Genomic DNA, 19,297 nt, shown 5'->3' with positions numbered 1-19,297 from the left:
TCCCTGCTTTTCTCTCTTCGGTCTACTATGGAACGTTCATTTAGACTGTGTCATGGGATATCAACATTTAGCCTTCGCTTGGCTTAAACTTCGTATAAAACCAGATATAATCCCTGAAATAATGAGACTGTACTTTAGTTATAAGGTGGTCATCCAGAGATTATCATTGCAAATAAACCAAAAAGACTTAACATTTCTCATAGAAATTTTCAAATCCCTAGGGGTCCATGGATCTGAGTTTTAGAAACACTGACAGAGTTGAAAGACTTTACCGTCTGTCGGAAGGCTGGGTTTCTAGTCTTACTCTGCCCCCTGCTGGCTGTGTGGCCTGGGCAAAGCCTTGTTTATTTATCTATAAAATGAAGGTGTTAATTTAAAACAGTGGTCCCTTCCAACCCTAAAGTTCTAAGATTCTATAGCTATGCAGAATTTATTAAATAAGATGTTACTTCTATAAATAATTGGGTAAAAGGTAGAAGGAAAGCTCAAGGACTTTAAAACATTTGTTTTTGTATTACGTCTATGTTATATTTGTATTAAGGTCCATCATTTAGACTTGGTGAATTTTCCAAAAACAGAACCTATATAAGAATTGCCTTTACTTTCTTAGCATCAGCAGAGTGGGGGTGTTTTTATTTTTAGAACTGTTCTGTATCCAGTTAAAATTTTTTTTCCCCAAATATACTTTGACTCCAGACACATCAGTCAAAAGAACAAAATGATTTGGGCTTTCTGAAAAAAAAAATCCTTATGTATAAAATAAGAAGATTTGAGTAAAGTAACAATATAGGAGGGAAAACATGAATGATTTTAAGAAAACTTGCTTCAAAATATTTGGGAGAGCATTTATCTAGAAGGAGTAAATTCTAGGGCAGGAACTACAGACTACTATTGAAATAAGCTTGGTTAAAGTTCCATGAAGTCTGATCAACATCAAGAGTAACTACCTATCTTTCAATCTCTATTTCTTATTCGTAGGCCTTCTAGCAATTTCTTTGTTTCTTTTGAAAAAGAGAGAAAGGGTACAAATTCCTGTTGGAATCATCATCATATCTGGCTGGGGGTAAGTTGGTAGCTTTCTGTTTGCTTACATGTTCCCACATATGCAGCTAGTATTCATCCTGTCTTTTTCCCCTCTCTCTAAACCCTTGTTATTACAGGATCCCTGCTCTCCTTGTTGGTGTTCTTTTGATAACTGGAAAACACAATGGAGAAAGCATTGACTCAGCCTTCTTTTATGGAAAAGAGCAGGTGGGAAGAGTTTATAGGCAGTTCTGTTCTTTAGAATGTCTCTTTTCAGCTTCTTAACATGTTTTGCACAGACATTAAAATTAATTTTGAAAATCTGTTCCAATTTATTGCCTATCACACTGGTGATCCTACGTCACTTTGTTAAGTCATATTTCAAAGTGTGGTAAAGATTTTACATGTCTATAAAAAGGAAAATGAAATTTTGAAAGATTTTACATGACTAAATCTGTTTTTAGCTGAGAATTTCCAAATATTTGAAACTTACTTGGTCTTCTTAAATGTACTTGTGAATTATGTTTCTTCTATTGGAGGAAAGAGTGATTAATTTAAATCCATTTAGGAAGTAAGCAATAGTAATAAAAGCCAAGTTCTTGATTTTTAATGCTATCATAAATATAAATTTCGGAACAAAAAGCATCTGGGGAAAAAGTATACTTGAAAAGCTATTGAGTAGGAGGCTTGTGGGACCTGCTGAATCAGAATTTCCCAAGGATGTGTGTGTGTGTGTTTTAACTGATGTGTAGTTGATTTATAGTATTACATTAGTTTCAGGGGTACAACATAGTGATTCAATATTTTTATAGATTATACTCCATTTAAAGTTATTACAAAATAATGGCCACATTTCCCTGTGCTGTACAGTATGCCCTTGTTTCTTATCTATTTTATGCATGGGAGTTTGTATCTCTTAATCTCATTCCCCTACCTTGTCCCTCCCAAGGATGTGTATTTTTTAAAAATAAAAAACCTTCCTAAAATGATTTTGATTTCTTATCCTTTTTTTCTGTTTTGTAATTTTGAATTTTATTGGATTGTTGTGAGAATAAATAATATTATATATGTAAAGGACTTATACCAGTGCTAGCATACGATTAGAACTCAGTAAGTATTAGCTATCATTATTTTTAGTATCATCATCATAACAGAGTCTCCAGTTAAAGTACATTTGAACTACGTATTAAAGCAAGCAAAAACTGTGAAGTGAAGTATCAGCCATCATTTAGATTACTTGTAGAAGAAATTAATGACATGATGTATAGTGAAAGAAGCATCTAGAAATCTTATTTGATTACAAGCAAACCCTAATTTTTCTGCAACTGACTTACATTCCTTCCGTACGTTGGCAGATGATCATCACGGCAGTCACCCTGTTCTGCAGTATTGTGATAGCCGGCGTCTCACTCATGTGCATGAACCGCACCTCCCAAGCAGGACACTATGAAGGTTTCGACCAGTCTCAGGACCACAAAGCAGCAGAGCCTGGAAACACTGCTTTCGAGGAGAGTCCAGAACCAATAAATGAACCTGAACCTTTTACAAGTTCTATCCCAGAAACAAGTATGATCCTTAAAATATGAAGAAACTCTTACATGCCTATATATACTCTGTATCCTGAATGTTTTGTTGAAGGGAACTTCCTTGAGCTATCTTGAATATCACAGGTCTTTGTGAAATGAGGAACTTGAATCATAGTCAATAACAGAAAGAGCTTGCAAGTTCATTCATTAGATTCTCTTTATAAATCTTTTATAAGGGTAATCTTTTGTTAAATTTTAAGACTTCCTTGGGCCTGAGAGTTTAGAAAAAAGTAACAACTGAAGGAAGGTCCTTTCTAAGAAACTAAACACCTATGTTTGTTAATTTAACAGTGTTATATCTGACAAGCACCATCAATAAAATGAACCAAAGAGGCTTGATTGAAGCTGGGTTGATGTGTAAATTAGGAGCTGGCAAACTACAGCCTGCAAGTCAAATCTGGTCTGCCACCTGTTTTTGTATGGCCCAAGAGCAAAGAATAACTTTTACATTTTTAAAGGGTTGAAGACAAAATTTTAAAAGACAAATATTTTGTGACACTTGAAAGTTATATGAAATTTAAATTTCAGTGTCTGTCGCATGTTATTGGAACACAGGCATGCTCATTTGTATTGTCTGTGGATGCTTTCACACTATATTGGTAGAGCTGAGTCATTCAACAGAGACCTCGTGGACTGTAAAGCCTAAAATATTTATCATCTGGCCCTTTATAGAAAATGTTTGGTAATCCTTGGTGTAAGTGAGAATATGACCCTAAACAGTGACTTTGTTAATAAGTGTTAACTCTTACGGGATTTGCTTCAGTTCAGGAGAAGGGGAGTCAGCAATAGAGTATGCATTCTGGATTCACTGGTACACGTGGAGATTTTATAGACATAAAACATTGTGCTAGGAAGTACAAATGTTGGTGTTTATTTTATTTAGAGAGTTTGTGGAGTAGAGAGATGATAAATCTTAAAAGTATTGTAAATATAAGTAAGAATAAGAAGGTATGAAAGGAAAAGATTAAAAAAAAGTTTTTAAACTATCTTTATCTTAAAAGGAAGAAAATCCCACAAATCTTACCATCTTACATTGCCTTCCTTCTCCCGCTCTCCCTTTCTTCTTCCCAAACTGGGAGTAGATAGCACAGGGTTAAAAACGGAGATCTGGAGCCATTTTGCCTGGGTTCAAATCCTGACCCTACAATTTACTATTATTTGATCTTGGGCAAGTACCTTGGTTTCCATATCTGATGCCAATAACACCTACTACATAGGACTGTGGGGTCCTGCTACATAGGACTGTAGTTTGCCAACTAGGGACTTCCGTTAACCCTGCTTCAGTCAGGCCTCCTTTAGTTCATTTTTTTGGTCCTCACTAATTTCTTTGCTAAATCCATTGTGATTATATCATCAGTTTTGATTCTTTTGAGTCCTCTTGATCATTTTCCCTTTTAAAACAGAAGTTCATGGATGACGTGTATGTTTTCACTAAAATTTAAAAGCCACCTTTCCTAAGTCCACAGTACTCTTCTGATCACGCCCAGGATCCTTTCCTTCCTCACTTTCTTTGTGGACTGTATGTTTATCCTGTATGTTTCAGACAGGGCTTAAAGACCACCACTTCCGGCTGGCTCTCTCTGTCTTCTCCCATGAGTGTTTTAGAACTGGCCCCCAAAGGCCTGCAAAGGTGTGTGGAGAGTCCTAAACTAAGTGTCTTAAGCCCAGAGACTTTTTCTGCTACGTCTTTACCTGTCCTTTGAAAATGGCAAACAGTACCATGGATGTTCTTTAAATCCTCTCATCATCATCTCCAGCAGGAAAACTAGTTTGCACCTTTCATATAAGTAAAGGGAGAGCCAGAAGACAGCTGTAGCTTATCTCCTAGGAAACCTTCTGCAATGTTTATACTTTCCCCTCCTATCTCACTGCTTCATAACTGCTTTTTAAATTATCAGTATAACCCACTAGACTGCTAAGTGCTGTGACTGACACGCCCATCATTGTCGCCTCAGAACCTAGCACGGTATCAGGCTTCCTGTACATGTTTAGTAATATTTGTTAAATGGATGGATAGATGGATAGGTCGATAAGATATGCCATGATTTTGTGAAGCTACCCTGAAAACTGCTGTGGCAAAGCACTTTTTATTTGCCTCTTCACCCGTGTTCCTAGGGAAAAGGTTTATAAACCTGTCTGGTTGTTTTCCTTCCCTAAAGCCTCCTCTCTTCTGCTTTGCTAGGAATATTAACACATAACACATCAGATGTCCATTCTTGCCTCACCAAACCTCAATAATCCAAAATAACTCACTCACCTCTGCCACTCGCTACACATTTGTCAGAGATACATGATTTGCATATAAGTGTGGAATTATAATTGAATGTAAGACTAGCCTATTTTAATATGAAATCAAATGTTTAGGTAATAAATTACTCCTTTTTCATACATTAAATTTTAATACAGTTTATCACTGAAGTTACTCTATTATAATCCATGTCAAGGAGTGCCATGTCCCTCTATGTGTGAAATGTTTTAAGAGACACTGCATGCAGTTTTCTGACTATATCGGGGTAAAATTACAGCTCTGTAGCAGACATCTCAGTGTGACTTCTGTAAACCAATCTACCTATAAACCAGCAAGAGATTTTCAGCAGTAAATACTTAAAAATAAAAAAGAATATAACCGCTTTTACTGAATCTTCTAAACTAGAAGAGACACATTCTTGAAAAAAGTGAGTTTTGAGCTAAACTTAGAGGAGGAGAGGGTTTGGATGAATTCCATGCCAGACTTAATGCCTGGAGACCTGAATAAGCATGGGACTTGTGAAGGACACTAAGAACTGTCCAGAAAGAAAGCAAGGGCTTTTGCTGAATAGTAGGAGTGGTTGCATATGGAGAGGGGCCAAGTCCTAGAGAGCTTTCAAATTCAGGCTAAGGAGTTTGAATTAACTGCAGTAAGCAATAGAGCGTTTGTGCATGTTTTCAAGGAGTGATAAAATCAAAGCTGTATTTTAGGAAAGTGTTCAAATTCTAATTTCCCAAAGCACAGTGGAAGTTAATAAAGCAGCATGGATAAAAACATTTTCCCTAAAAAATTAATTTTTAAAAAAGGTATCAGGTGGAGAAGAAACAAAAAAACAAAAACCTTTTCCTTGTCTCATGCAAAGAGGAGACAATGTGTGTAAAGGAGCTGATCCTCTGTCTGCCGCTCTTTAAGTATTAACTTCTGTATAACACGTCTGAATACTTTTTGATAGATACTACGTGAAAACATTTCCATTGAAATGTTTGTATGGAAAATTTATAAGTGTGTATGAATGGGTTTGGAGTTGGTGTTTTGTTTTTCTTGGTTTTGGTTTGTCTTATTTGGCATCTCTTTAAGTTGTTCATTACTGTTGTGGTTGGACTCTACCCTCACGTTATTTTTTCTGTTAGGTTGCTGCTCCTGCTCCATGGGAAATGGTGAATTACGCTGCGCATCCACAGAGCCAGTAGCAAACATAAGCACCAGTAGGCCTGTGACTCCTTCGTTTGAGAAAAGTAAGTGCTCTGGGCTATAAGGATGGGCCTGAGGAACAAAAGATTCCTTATTCTTATGCCTTAAAAGAACTCTACATAGAAGCTATGGAAGCTACACTGTTTGAGAATATTCTCAAATGAGATGCAGGAAAGTGCAAATAGTATAATAATCATGCATATACTGAATACTCATTTTTTTAAAAATTAAAGTTTTTATAAAGTAGTAATAGGTAGTATTATACATACATACACATACATGTATGCATGTGTGTGTGCAAGTTTTCCAATAAATTTAACCCAAGTGATAATTTTGAGAAGTTTGCATTAAAGGCCATCTTTTTTTTTTGGCCTCTTTTCTTGATTTAGAAGCTGGGACTTTCCCCGACTCCATTCCCCCAGGGCTAGGACTAATTAATTAGTGCTTAATTACATTTTGAATCCATATACTTTAAATATGTCCTTTCTTATAAAATAAGAAAAATCCTTAAAAGTAATAACCTTTTGGCATTTCAAGTAAGACTGAATCACATTAGTGGTCTGAATTTCAAATTACTTAAAACAACTAAACACAATTGCATGAAATCACAATGTACTTTCAGTTGATTATGCTTATCTTTAATCAAAGTAGAAAGGGAAACCCTAAAAAGTCCTCTTTATGATGTACCATGTCAGCTGTATTGTTGCCAAAGGCATTATGTTTTTATATGAGAAATGTGCGGATTATAAGAACTGATATATGCAAATCACTAAGCACAGGGAGTGGTGTACAAACTAAATGCTCATTAAACATAGTAACATCGTAGTAGTAGTTATTATTCAGGCAGGATTTTACTTGGCTGCTATCTGCTGGCTAGGAATGAATCTTAAATAGTAGAATTCACAATTCCCTTGAAAGAAGTAAAAATACATCAGATGTTGGGTTGGGACTTCACTGATTTGCAGTAAGAAACCTCTCTTGGGATTCAGTTACATGTGTTTCAGATTTTAACTGTGTGCTCCTTTTCCAAAGCTAGTATTTCTTTACATTAGAATTCCCACGGTTTTCCTCCATACCTTTTCCTCCCTACACAATACACTTAATAGTAAAGTCCATTAACAAACTCAATATGTGATTTGGTTGAACAGCTTTTTGTTTGTTTGTTTTGTTTCTCAGAATCTCCTTACAATTTGCTTATCTGTCATTTCTCCATTAATAATGCTGATCCCTGAAAAATCTTTTCAGTTATAAGGGCTTCTTAGATTTTCTGATCATATTTTACAAAAAATGATAGAATGAGAGCCATCATATATGGGCTTCATCTGCTGATATAATTTAATATCATTCCTACGCCTGAAATAAAGAAGGTCTAAAGGGAGTCAAACCATGGACAAATGAGAATTTTTAGAGTTTAACAATACAATTAGTTCCTCATCCTCAAAACAGTGCCACAGGACAAGGGCAAGTGAAAAAGGCAAATGAAAGATAGCAAAATTTATTTTTATCCATTTTTATATTTGCATGTAATATTTTAAGACCAGGATTATTTTATATATACTGCTAGAATTATTTTACACCAAGATATACACAAATAATTGTTATAAGATAGGGTCATACTACAGAGACAGTTTGGTGGCCTACTTTGTTTTTGCTTAGTTCACACTATGAACTTTCACTCATGCCATTAGCTGTTATGCCAGACTACATTTAATGGTTGTATAAGTCCTCTTCTGAAAAGAGGCTTTAGGATAAATTGGGAGTTCAGGATTTGCAGGTACTAACTACTATATGTAAAATAGATAAACAATAAAGTTCTACTGTATAGCACAGGGAACTATATTTGCTATCTTGTAATAACCTATAATGAAAAAGAATATGAAAATATGTTTATATATGTGTGTAACTGAAACATGCTGTATACCAGAAACTAACACAACATTGTAAACTGACTAAACTTCAATTTAAAAAAAAATTTGAATGGAATAAAATAAAAATAAAAAGAGGCTTTGGGAAATACAAATTTTTATTGTTAGCTTGCAGGTAAGAGCTGTGAAGTTGTGTTTTTAATTCCTGACTTTCTGTAAAGACTGTATGTTAGACTACCATCTATTTTGGAAAAATGTTTTCCCCTGCTTTTGATGCCATAGGTATTAGTGGCGCTGACATGGGAGAATAAACTTTTCTTGTGAAAGGCCCCACACCTCTTTTAGGCCAAAAAAGAAGTTATGCTTGTGATCTGGACTTGCTTCCATATGTAAAGAACAAAGTGCATAATGTTTTTTATTTGGCTCCTTGAAAGTCTTTTCTATGGCAAAGTTTAAACTCTTTAATGAAAGGCAGGTGGTAGTAGTAAATTTGTTTTGCTCTTAGCCAAAATAGGGTATTTGTGACCAAGATACAGATTTATCACATGTGAAAACTGAATTATTTTAGCCTTAAAAAAGTATGTGTGTGTTACATTGTTGAATACTGCAGAAAGGAACTATTGCGTCCTACTCAAATTTTTTTGGATAAAAACACTCTACAAGTAGAATTCTCCTAAAACAACATGAAGGAGCCTTCCTCAGATTTCATCTAAAATAATATACTGGTTCTGAGCTGAATGTGCATATGTGGTGGTTTGTTTAGGAAGTCATTATGAATTTAAAATGCACTGAAATAAAAAGCTCTGATTACAAATTGTTGTACTTACTGTTTTATAGATGAACATTGTGTGAGTCGCTGTAACTCCCAGAGCTGCATGTTAGCACAGGAAGAGGAGCAGTATCTCCAGAGTGGAGACCAGCAACTGACTCGACATGTGTTGCTGTGTTTACTTCTCATTATTGGCCTGTTTGCTGTAAATGTTTCTTCTCATTTTGTTAGGGGGCCGTTTCTTTAAATGTTTGGCAAAGGTTTTATTCAGGCATCTGGCAGAAACTTTGTTGTTACTTCCCAGGGGGGTGGCAGCTGGGCCATCTGAATCCTAATCTTGAGCTAAATGTTTTGGGGCAGGGGAGAACAAATAATTCACGTTACCCTGTTGCCTAAGTGCTCCGATAGCTTATTTTGCTTGGAATACTCACTCATCCTATGCTTTGAACCTAGAATTTGGTAAAACCACCTATCTCCATGATGTGTGCAGACCACTCACTCCTAACATACTGTTTGACTGACTTCAATGGATAAATGCCTACATGGTCTCTCAGAAGATATTCCTCAGATAAATAAACTTTTAAAATAATTTTACATTATGAAAATAACATAACCACCTCATACAATGGACACTTACAAAATAGAGAAAAGAGAAAAAATATCCATCATACTATTGCCTTCTATTTTTTAATACATTTTTCGTGGTTCTAATGATACATACAGATTTATCTCCTGCTTTGTGACTTATGTCATGTTGCTACAAAGTGTTCATAACCTTTACTTTAAATGACTCCTCAATAAACCATAAAAGAGATGCATTATAATTTACTCAACCACTTTCTTATGGAGTGTTCCTAGTTTTTCAGAATGCTCTAATAAACATCTCCATGCAGTATATTTCCTTATGACAGATTCTCAAAGTTGGGAAACCTGGATCAAAGAATATAAATATTTCTGTGCCTTGGGATACATTCTCCTAAGTTTAGTTTTCCAAAGAAATAGTATAGATTTGTATTCTCACCAACTTTGACTGTTACAATTTTTTTAATTTGATAATTTTATAAGTGAAATATAGCACTTCATCTTTAAAATGCATTTCTTTGATTACTAAAAGGTTTTTAAAAATTAGTTCTATGTCTTCTTTTGTGAATTACCAGTTATTATATAATTCTTTGAGATAGTTCAAGCGTTAACTTGCCTAGCGATGGGAGATGGATCATTATAACCCATGAAGAAACCTTCTTACCCTTTTCACACTGGGATGCTCATTACATAGAATCAGCACCATTTTAACTGCTATTTAAGAATCAAAATCAAAAAGTAAGAAATGCTGCCAGGAATTGCTGCTCAGTGATGTGTTTTCACTGTGTAGAACTAATTTTAAAATCAGACCTGTCTTAGGCTAGTTGAAGTCCTGACGTATTATGTAAGCTTCTGTATTATGGCTCATGTCTTCTTCAAATCTGATCAGAATAGATGCTGTTTGAATGACATCTGTCGAGAAGAGAGGTTGAAACCTGTTGTTTGAAAGACAAAGCCTCTATATTCTCTGTGTTTTTCCCCTTAGTCCTTTTCTTCCTAATTATTAAGTAGGTAAGTTATTGTACTGTGTTCTGGATATAGACAAATGATCAGCTTGCTTCATTTTAAAGTACTATTTTCTCCTTCCTCTACAGAATCTTTCCAGTTGTTTATGGTGGCTATTCAACCAAGAGCCTGGAAGACTGTATGTTGAGTTACAGTTTTTCTGTGCTGTGTTTAACTTTGGCCAGGTATTTGTTTACCGAGAACTCTGAGGGATTGTTGTTTTCCTGGATGTGTTGATTGGGCGGGGGGGGGGGTGCGGATGTTGTTGTTTTCTTTAAAATCAAGAGGGTTTAGTTTGTTTGCCAGCTGCTGGTGTTCGTGACAGCTGACAGCTGCTGCGTATCTCTTAGTAGAGATGAATTATTATATTGGTTAAAGTCATCAGAATGCACACTGAGTGTTTCAATCAGAAATACCAGATAGTTTTCTGCTTTGGTTTTGAGATAAAGAATGATAATTTAAGCAGGGACAAGATGTTCCGGGTTCTTTTTAAACTTTGTTGTGGCCTTAATAAGTTGCTTTGCGAAGATGACTTAACTTCTCTGCACCTTTAGTTTAGCCACTTAATTTAATGCACATCACTTCATTTACATTTGATGTTTCTTGAACTATATTATAGGTACTTAAACCTTTTTAAAAAATCATACGGTATATAAATAAAATTTGGCCAAGGAAAGAAGTTACCTTGAAAGTCTACTATATGCCAAACATTTAAAAATATTTTACATTAACAGTTTCATTTAAACATCACAATATCTGCAAAGTAGACTTATCACCCCCAATTTAAAAATTAGACACTAAAATTCCATGAAGAACTAATACGACAGGTGCTGTTGTCTTTGTTTATGTCACTATTAAAATGGATATTTAAGGATAAATGATATTTTACCTACTGGGAAAATATTTTTATGTGCAAATTATAAAATGTATTCTGCCTTCAATCTCTTACATTTTAGAGAATATCAATCCCCAGATTAAGTATCAGGTTGAAAAAAATACAGTACTTGAAATCACTGGGTTTGCCTATTACACCTGAAATAATTGGCCATATTAGTTAGTGAACATTTATCAGTAAATGCTCCTGCCAGTTTTTCCCTAACATTAATTCCTTGAAATATTTCCAGTTTGTTTTGCCTTTATTGTGGGAGTAGAAATGGCTCTATTTAGACAGACAAGTGACGTATCAGTTTATTATAGACAGACATGAGCATCCTAAGGGCCACGTGATGCTCACCTGACTTTGTGATAATTTTCAAGATTTGACTTTGTACCCAAGAACTATAAAATAGTAAGTCGACAAATCAGAGTCTCACCCGCATTTTATGTCCAGAAAGCCCACTGCAAGCTGAGGCATCCTAGGACTGGGACTGACAAAGCTTCACAAATAGAAGCTAATGCCAGGAATGTTGCGTTTGAAATGCTGCCCCCACAGCTTATGGCTGAAGTGCTTCAAAGGAAGGAGATACAAAGCCCACTCCCATCCCGTTTTCCTCCTGAGGAGGTGCAGTAGTAAGATTATTCCCTTTTGGTGATTTGTAATTTGAGGTGAAGACAGGTAGGTCCTTCATGTTATTGCATTCTCCATCCCACCCTCACCAACCTGCACCTAGATCCTTACCCCACTGTGCCTGACAGATGGCAGTTCCCAGCCTCGCATCTCCCCAGGCAGTCCTGATCATCCTGATATGTGGCTGTTATCTGGTGCCAGTTTGCCTTATCACCCTCAAATTCTTCAAACCCTTTCCCTAAGCACTAGCCAACTTCATTTCACATAAATTTTGTTCAGTTATTTCATTATAATCAGATACTACAGTACTTAATAATTCTATAATTTCTTAAGTTTTAACAGAAAAATAATAAAGAAGTACTTGAGCCTAATGGGAGCTATTGTATTTTCTTTTTAGAAAGGGCAAAAAAAGACATAGGGCACTTAAATGTTTTCATTTTTCTTCAGTAAGCTAGCATGCAAGTGTGGTTGCTCAGCACTAACTTATATCACCCCTCATAATTAGCAGGAAAGATGATTGGGAAAAGGCAGCCAAGCACCATACAGTTGTCCCTCAGTATCTGAGGGGGAATGGTTCCAGGATGCCCCTCAGATACCAAAATTCATGGATGCTCAAGTCCCCTATATAAAATGGCACAGTATTTGCATGTAACCTATGTACATCCTCCCATATACTTTTGTGGTTTTTTTGGTGGGGGTAGGTAATTAGGTTTATTTATTTTACTTACTTTATTTTTCAGTGGAGGTACTGGGAATTGAACCCAGGACTTCATGCATGCTAAGCACACACTCTACCACTGAGCTATATATTACCCCCCTCACCATATACTTTAAATCATCTCTACATTACCTATAATACCTAATACAATGTAAATGATATGTAAATAGTTGCCGGTATGTGGCAAATTCAAGTTTTGCTTTTTTGGAACTTTGTGGAATTTTTTCCCAAATATTTTCAATCCACCGTTGGTTGAATCCACAGATACAGCCTGTGATACAGAGGACTGACGATACCTGCCTTCAGGCACTGAACTTTAGAGGGCCTGCCTGTGTGTTCTGTTTAAAACGTTGCTCTAGTCATTAGAGGTTTACTTCCGAAGCACTAAATTTTTTGGCTTCCATCTTTTCTCTGTCTTAAAATTTTATTGTAGAACTCATAAAATATTTTTTTTCTTCCATAGGGATTTATTTCCTTCGGCATCTTTGGACTGGACAAACATTTAATCATCCTACCTTTCAAAAGAAGGTAAATTTAGTTTTAAAATCTGTAACTGTATAGATGATGACAAAGCCATTCTATTAAGATACTGATATTTTTAAACCTTTCATAACTTCTAGGAGACCACAGAAAGGTTATATGTTGATTCACATATTTGTTGTAAATAACTGCAGAGGAAATACGGGAAGAACTGTCATTAATCCAACATTGTAATTTGCATTTTAAGAAGAGTTCATGGAAGCTGACTTCTATCTATGCCATTAACTACATAAAGTAAAATGAAACTTGAAAACGTATTTAGAAATGGAAGTAGTAGGTGATGTGCCCCCAAAGGTCTATGTTTGATTGTCTTTCTCCTTTGATAACAGGATTTCTCTATCAAGCTGACAATTTATAGAAAAATCGAGTTTTCTTCTTTCTTAAATTTCAGTTTTTTCAATTAACTTCGTGAAGAGTTTCTTTGAATTCAGATCAGGATTTTTTTTTCTTATGAAAAATAATGAAGTGGGAACACTCCAGCTTCGGGATGGGAGTAAGTGGTTGGGGGTGGAGGGGCGAATCCTTCTACTTCCTCATTTGTTTTCAAAGTCAAAATTAGTAGAAACCAGAAGTGCTAATGAAACTTATCCTACCAGCTACATAAAAAGTGCCCAGTAAATGGTCCCTGTTCTTTCTTATCCCTTTTTTCATCATCACAATTAAAATGTAGTTGAAGAAAAGCATAATAGGAAAGTCATTGAACTTGATTATCAGCTTCATTACGTTGAATAGTTAAAAGAGTCAACAGATCCATTGTCTGGGCTGGCAAAACACAATTGTTCTATACTCCAGATCCTAGTATTTGTCTCTCTGGTACTGAAATTGGAGAATGATTAAACAGAATACTTGCTCTCTGTATGTTATTTTTGCATTTTAAAATAATAGAATGAGTAAGGAACTTCATTTTTTGGTGGAAACTGAAATGGGTCAAACGTATCTGGAGGGTTTATAACCTGCTCTGAACAGGAAACTGAGTGCAGGAGAAATATGTTTCTGCTTCCGAGACTAAGGATGTCTGGGTGTTATAGATGACAGCTGTGGTGAACGGCAGCCTTGGAAGAGCCATACAGACGGGGTGATAAACAAGAAGGGGTGCTCTCTCCGGGCTGTTTTTCTCCTTAAAAATCACCTCCTTAAATTTTGGTTTTTAGACTTGAATTCTTATGGAACAATAAAGAAACAGCAGAAAGCAAGAATTCTCCTGTTCCCGAGGAAATAAAAATGACCTGTCAACAATTTATCCATTATCACCGTGACCTCTGCATCCAAAACATTGTCAAGGAAAGAAGGTAAGTACAGGTTCAGATAATTATATTTTAGATAATTAATCTTAGTTTGTAATATGCTAAGTAATGTGCTTGTGACTAACTTCATGATTGTTAATCAATAACACATATACATGTAAAAGTTAAAACAGCTCTTATCAATTTAGGAAACAGCATATATGAGTCATATCATTTTGATTTTTACATTTTTTAATGGCATATAATTTTCAGTTTCCATATAAAATATGAAAACTTAAGAATGAATCAAAATGTAGTAGAATATTAACATTCACTTCACATTGGCCATTAGTATCTTTCACAAAACTCTGAGATACACTATATTTAGAGGTGATTTTATATTCCCTATCTCCTAGTGGTATGTTATTTCATATCACTAATGATATTGTCAAGAAAATGAAATGAAATTTCTGTCTCTTATTTCTGCTGCTTATTTTTCACCTCAAGTCCTAATCTTCATCATATATATTTTTCTAATCTTCACGGTATGGAGTATATAGCAGGAAATGAATAAACAAATGTTACAGTGCCAATATTTTTGGTTGTCATAAAAGAGAGAAAACAAAACATAAAGAAACAAATACTTTAATGTCTACAACTGAAAAATTGAAAATTTATGAAAATTATCATTCAGGATAATTTATTTGTATATATTAGGCCATTATATTTCTTTATAGCCAGAAGGTAGCCTGGAAAGGGGACTCCCTGGGTGGGGCCTAATACTAGAACTTAACTCCTGGATCTGCCACTTTCAGCTGTGTGACAATGGGCAAGCTCAATTCTCCAAACCTTAGTTTTCCTCTTCTTTAAAACAGCTAGCTCTCAAAGTTGTTTGCATTAGATAACAAAGCCTATATGATGGGCCTAGCCCAGTTTTTAGAAATGGTAAACTATGAAGAAAAATTAGTTTCCCACCCTTAAAGAGCCAAAGACAATAATTGCAAAGTATGATCTAGGGATAGTTTCTACAATTTGAAACTGCTTTTTAAGATTAAAAAAGGGAACTCCATGTTAGCTCTGCCAGGCCCACTGTGTGCTGACTGTCAGGAAGCACAGCTCTTGCCATCTGCAACATGCCTGGCTGCCTCCATCCCAGACGGTGAACGGGCACAGGCTAGCAGTGGTACTGCTCTGCTTCCTGCCAGTGGCACATCCTCTGCCACCCTGCACAGCTCTGTCATCAGGAAGCAAATATTAATCAGTTCATGTGTGGATTAGGAGGTGTTGGGTTATATATTTAAAATCAACAAGCAGGAAGAAGGCTCAGACTCAGGGTGTAACATGTAAGCCTTGTTCAAAGTGATGTTTGTAGTTGCCAAGCATAAATTAAGATATCTTATTAATAAGTAAAATACTGATGTTACAATATTGTGATTTTATGTATTTGAGAAATGTTTCATGTATATTAACCTCTTTTCTAATTTCTGTATGAAATGCTAATGTACATTCATTTGTGGTTAAATGTGTTAAAATTTTGTCACCTATTTCTCATTTCATTTTGATTTTCATCTACTGTTTCCTGTTGTCAAGCACTTTAGGTTTTACAACTTGACTAATGCTTGTGGACAGATTCCTGTTGTCTATTGCATATTTGTATAAAAATGAACAGAATTCACTTAATTGGTTTTTTTTACATTTCTCTTTCCCTCATACCTGAGGCACCCCATATTTGCATTAGGAAGGCAAATTTTAAATAATTAAGAAGTAGATTCATAATCAAAAATTTAAAAAACCTAAGGAATCTTATGGAAATGCCTCCAAAAATGAAAAACAGAACTACCATATGATCCAGCAATTCCACTCCCAGATATTTATCCAAAGAAAATTAAAACACTGATAAAAAGATATATGTACCCCTTTGTTCACTGAAGCATTATTTACAATAGCCAAGATATAGAAGAAACCTAAGTGTCCATCAATAGATGAATGGACAAAGATGATGTGGGATATAGATATAGATATAGATATCGATTACTCAGCCATAAAAAAGAATGAAATTGTGCCATTTGCAACAACGTGGATCAACCCAGAGTATATTATGCTTAGTGAAATAAGTCAGACAGAGAAAAACAAATATTGTATGATTTCACTTATTTGTGGAGTCTAAAGAAACAAAACAAATGAACAAACATAACAAAACAGAAACAGACTCAGATACAGAGACTAAACAGGTGGTTGCCAGAAGGGAGGGGGGTGCGGGAAGAAAAGAAATAAATAGGTGAGGGAGATTAAGAGGTACAAACTTACCTTTACAAAATAAATGAATCACAAGGATGAAATGTACAGTGTGGGGAATACAGTCAACACTATGAAGGAAAAACTCTTAGATTTGTAGCAAGATAAATCTCACTTATTCTTTCCCTGCTTCCTAATTCAGCAAATTCCTAACATGTAAACATATCAGTATGATTTCCTTGCTCAGGGCAAGAAGAAAGGCTATTTGTGGGCATTGTGATAAGCAGAAAATATAAAATTTGATTTAAGTAATTTAGTAAAAATTGTCACTTCTTAAGAGCTTGCAAAAATATGATTTAACATTCCTGAAACAATTAAATTATTTATTATAACTAAGAGTGCAACTTATATAATAGTCAGCTGTCTACAGAATGGATCTGATCATAAAAGGCCACCTACTATAAAAAGAACATTTCTTTGTTGATGCATTTACATTATCTAAGTCATTGTTTTGTTTCAGTATTTCTGTTTTCACAAGCATTATTGGCATATTTTATTTTTCTCTGGTGGGTCTTTCTAGGGTCAAGTGAGTTAATAAACCCTTTTTATTCAGAATAATTTCATTCCTGCCACCTTGTAACTATCGCGCTGTCTTTCCCTGTCTCCTTCTGTTTTTCCTTGCTTGTCCTCCATCATGCAGTGCTGATACCAGATTTACAGAACATATGGGTGAATCATTCCTTTGACATGCAGGTGTGGTGCAAAGACTTCTGCTGGGACCTTCTGTGGCTGTGACCTGGTGAACTGGCTAATTGAAGTCGGCCTTGCCTCTGACCGTGGTGAAGCTGTGATATATGGAGACAGACTGGTGCAAGGGGGAGTCATCCAACATATCACCAATGAATATGAATTTCGGGATGAGTACCTGTTTTACAGGTTTCTTCAGAAGAGTCCTGAACAGAGTCCTCCTGCTATTAATGCACACATTCCCCAACAGGAAAGATATAAAGAAACTGAGCATTCATCCCCATCTCCTAAGACTTAAATTATGAAACAGACAACCCCACATGGAGTCCTATTCTAGCCCCAGATCTATTACTTATTAGCTGCGAGACCATGGGCAAACCCAACCTTTCTGAGTCTCAGTTGCCTCTTCTGTAAAATTTGACAAGACATGTTCCCACCCCATGCTAACATTCTGTGAGTTCATGTGTATGTAAAATACACAGAAAACTGACTTAGGAAAAAGAGAACCAAATCAAATTTTAAAGTTCTGACAATGAATATAATAATTACTATAAACTAATTACGCCAACATTTTTAAACATTCTTCCTGCAGCTATTTGCTATAATTTCAAAGTCAACATCCAATTTATTATTCTTTAAAATTGCCAAATCTGGCAGGGATGCTGCTGGCAGGAAATGGACCTTAAATTATGACAACTTTGTACTTATTGATAGCGTCTCCTAAAAAAGAATTTTAATGATTCTAATAAGAGGCCTTCCTATTCTATTTTTCCCATTTCCTTGACAAATAGTACTCATTAAAAACTAGAAGCACTATTTTTTTAAGGTTTATATTCTCTTGCTTTTCTATCCAAAGTACTAATCTGTGCCATTCGGAGGGGAATAAGAACCTCCATATATATTATTCTCTCTAAAACTCATCAACAGAAGTATAGTTTAATCTTTAACTTTTGTACTAAAAGTAGTAAGTTCAGCAGATCCATTTAAATTTCTGAACAAAATTATTGCCATGTGATGTAGCATTTCTGGTGTTTGCACAAAGCATCCCAGTGCAGAAGTATAGCCCTGTTACCTTATTCCCTGCAGTTAAAAAGATGAAAAAAACTATATAATTCAAGCCAAGATTTAAAAATTCTATGCCTAACATCCTACTTTTACATTTACAATTTAGTTTTTTTCAGTATCTATGTATAAAAATCTATAAATTTGAAAATTACTAAATGTTGCCCTCAGATAAGCTTTATCTTCAGTAAATTAAAGAGACGTCTATTCATATGACCTTTGAACCTCTATTTAATTATTAGGTGTCAGTGTTGGTTTAACTTATTTAAAACTGTTTCAAATATTTATTTGTCTCATACTTTTAGCATCATATGTAAAAGCCATTTAGAAAATCATTTATAGAATTAAATCATTGCCCTTTCAATACAACAAATATGTAATTAAAAAAAAAATGACCCTGCATGGAAGCCTAGTGTATTTAACAAGTAATTTATACATTAGTGTGTAGTATTAACCAATACCAATTTTAAGTTATAATTAGAGAATGGGGGTGTTTTTCAGCAGAACTGTCTTGCTGCATAACTTTTTTTAAAAACAGTATCACCACATTATAGTTCTCAGAATGCTCAGGAGTAAAGCCTCATTGCTGTACCAGGAGACTTTTATAGTTACGGCAATAAAGAAGTTAATTCATATGCATGCAGGCAACTCAGACTCAAGTGGGGAACTTGTTTTGCTTGTGAACAAGTCATACTACACATGTTCTGTTATTTGCATGAAGGGAATTGGCAGCATCTTTTTCCATGGGAGACACTAAAAGAAAACCCTGACTCAGAATGATCTGCAGTTTCAGGTAATGAAGGCTTTTAAGAGATGTTTTTAGAATTAAGGATGTGCTAATTTTATTAAATGAAAATATTTGTAACTTTTACTCACTGACAAAGCAAGTTTCACAATAAAATACCTATTTTAACTTGCATTGCCAACGTCTTTTCTTTGAATAATCCGAATAATGCAGAAGCCATCAGAGAGGTCTCTTCCATAGGTTTTCAATGT

The 19,297-nt window shown here is 35.1% G+C and overlaps 1 protein-coding gene across 4 annotated transcripts in view; it reads left to right on the top strand.

Moving 5' to 3' along the window:
• The window catches only part of GPR155 (G protein-coupled receptor 155), a 38,874-nt gene extending 19,654 nt beyond the window's left edge, over positions 1–19,220 (top strand). For 3 of the 4 annotated variants that reach the window (XM_072961186.1, XM_015239755.3, XM_072961187.1), the window contains 9 exons: positions 979–1,063; positions 1,161–1,251; positions 2,379–2,589; positions 5,988–6,092; positions 8,751–8,887; positions 10,359–10,454; positions 12,958–13,022; positions 14,186–14,323; positions 17,246–19,220. In XM_072961186.1, coding sequence (XP_072817287.1) covers positions 979–1,063; positions 1,161–1,251; positions 2,379–2,589; positions 5,988–6,092; positions 8,751–8,887; positions 10,359–10,454; positions 12,958–13,022; positions 14,186–14,323; positions 17,246–17,537 — 1,220 coding nt within the window. In that variant the 3' untranslated portion in view covers positions 17,538–19,220. Of the gene's footprint in view, positions 1–978; positions 1,064–1,160; positions 1,252–2,378; positions 2,590–5,987; positions 6,093–8,750; positions 8,888–10,358; positions 10,455–12,957; positions 13,023–14,185; positions 14,324–17,192 lie in introns of all 4 variants that reach the window. The other variant, XM_031678335.2, reaches the window with a different exon arrangement.
• The last annotated feature ends 77 nt before the right edge of the window (positions 19,221–19,297 follow it).

The sequence above is a fragment of the Vicugna pacos genome, chromosome 5 (assembly GCF_048564905.1).
Source record: "Vicugna pacos chromosome 5, VicPac4, whole genome shotgun sequence".
Taxonomy (NCBI): Eukaryota; Metazoa; Chordata; class Mammalia; order Artiodactyla; family Camelidae; genus Vicugna; species Vicugna pacos.
This window is presented reverse-complemented; position numbering and strand designations above follow the sequence as displayed.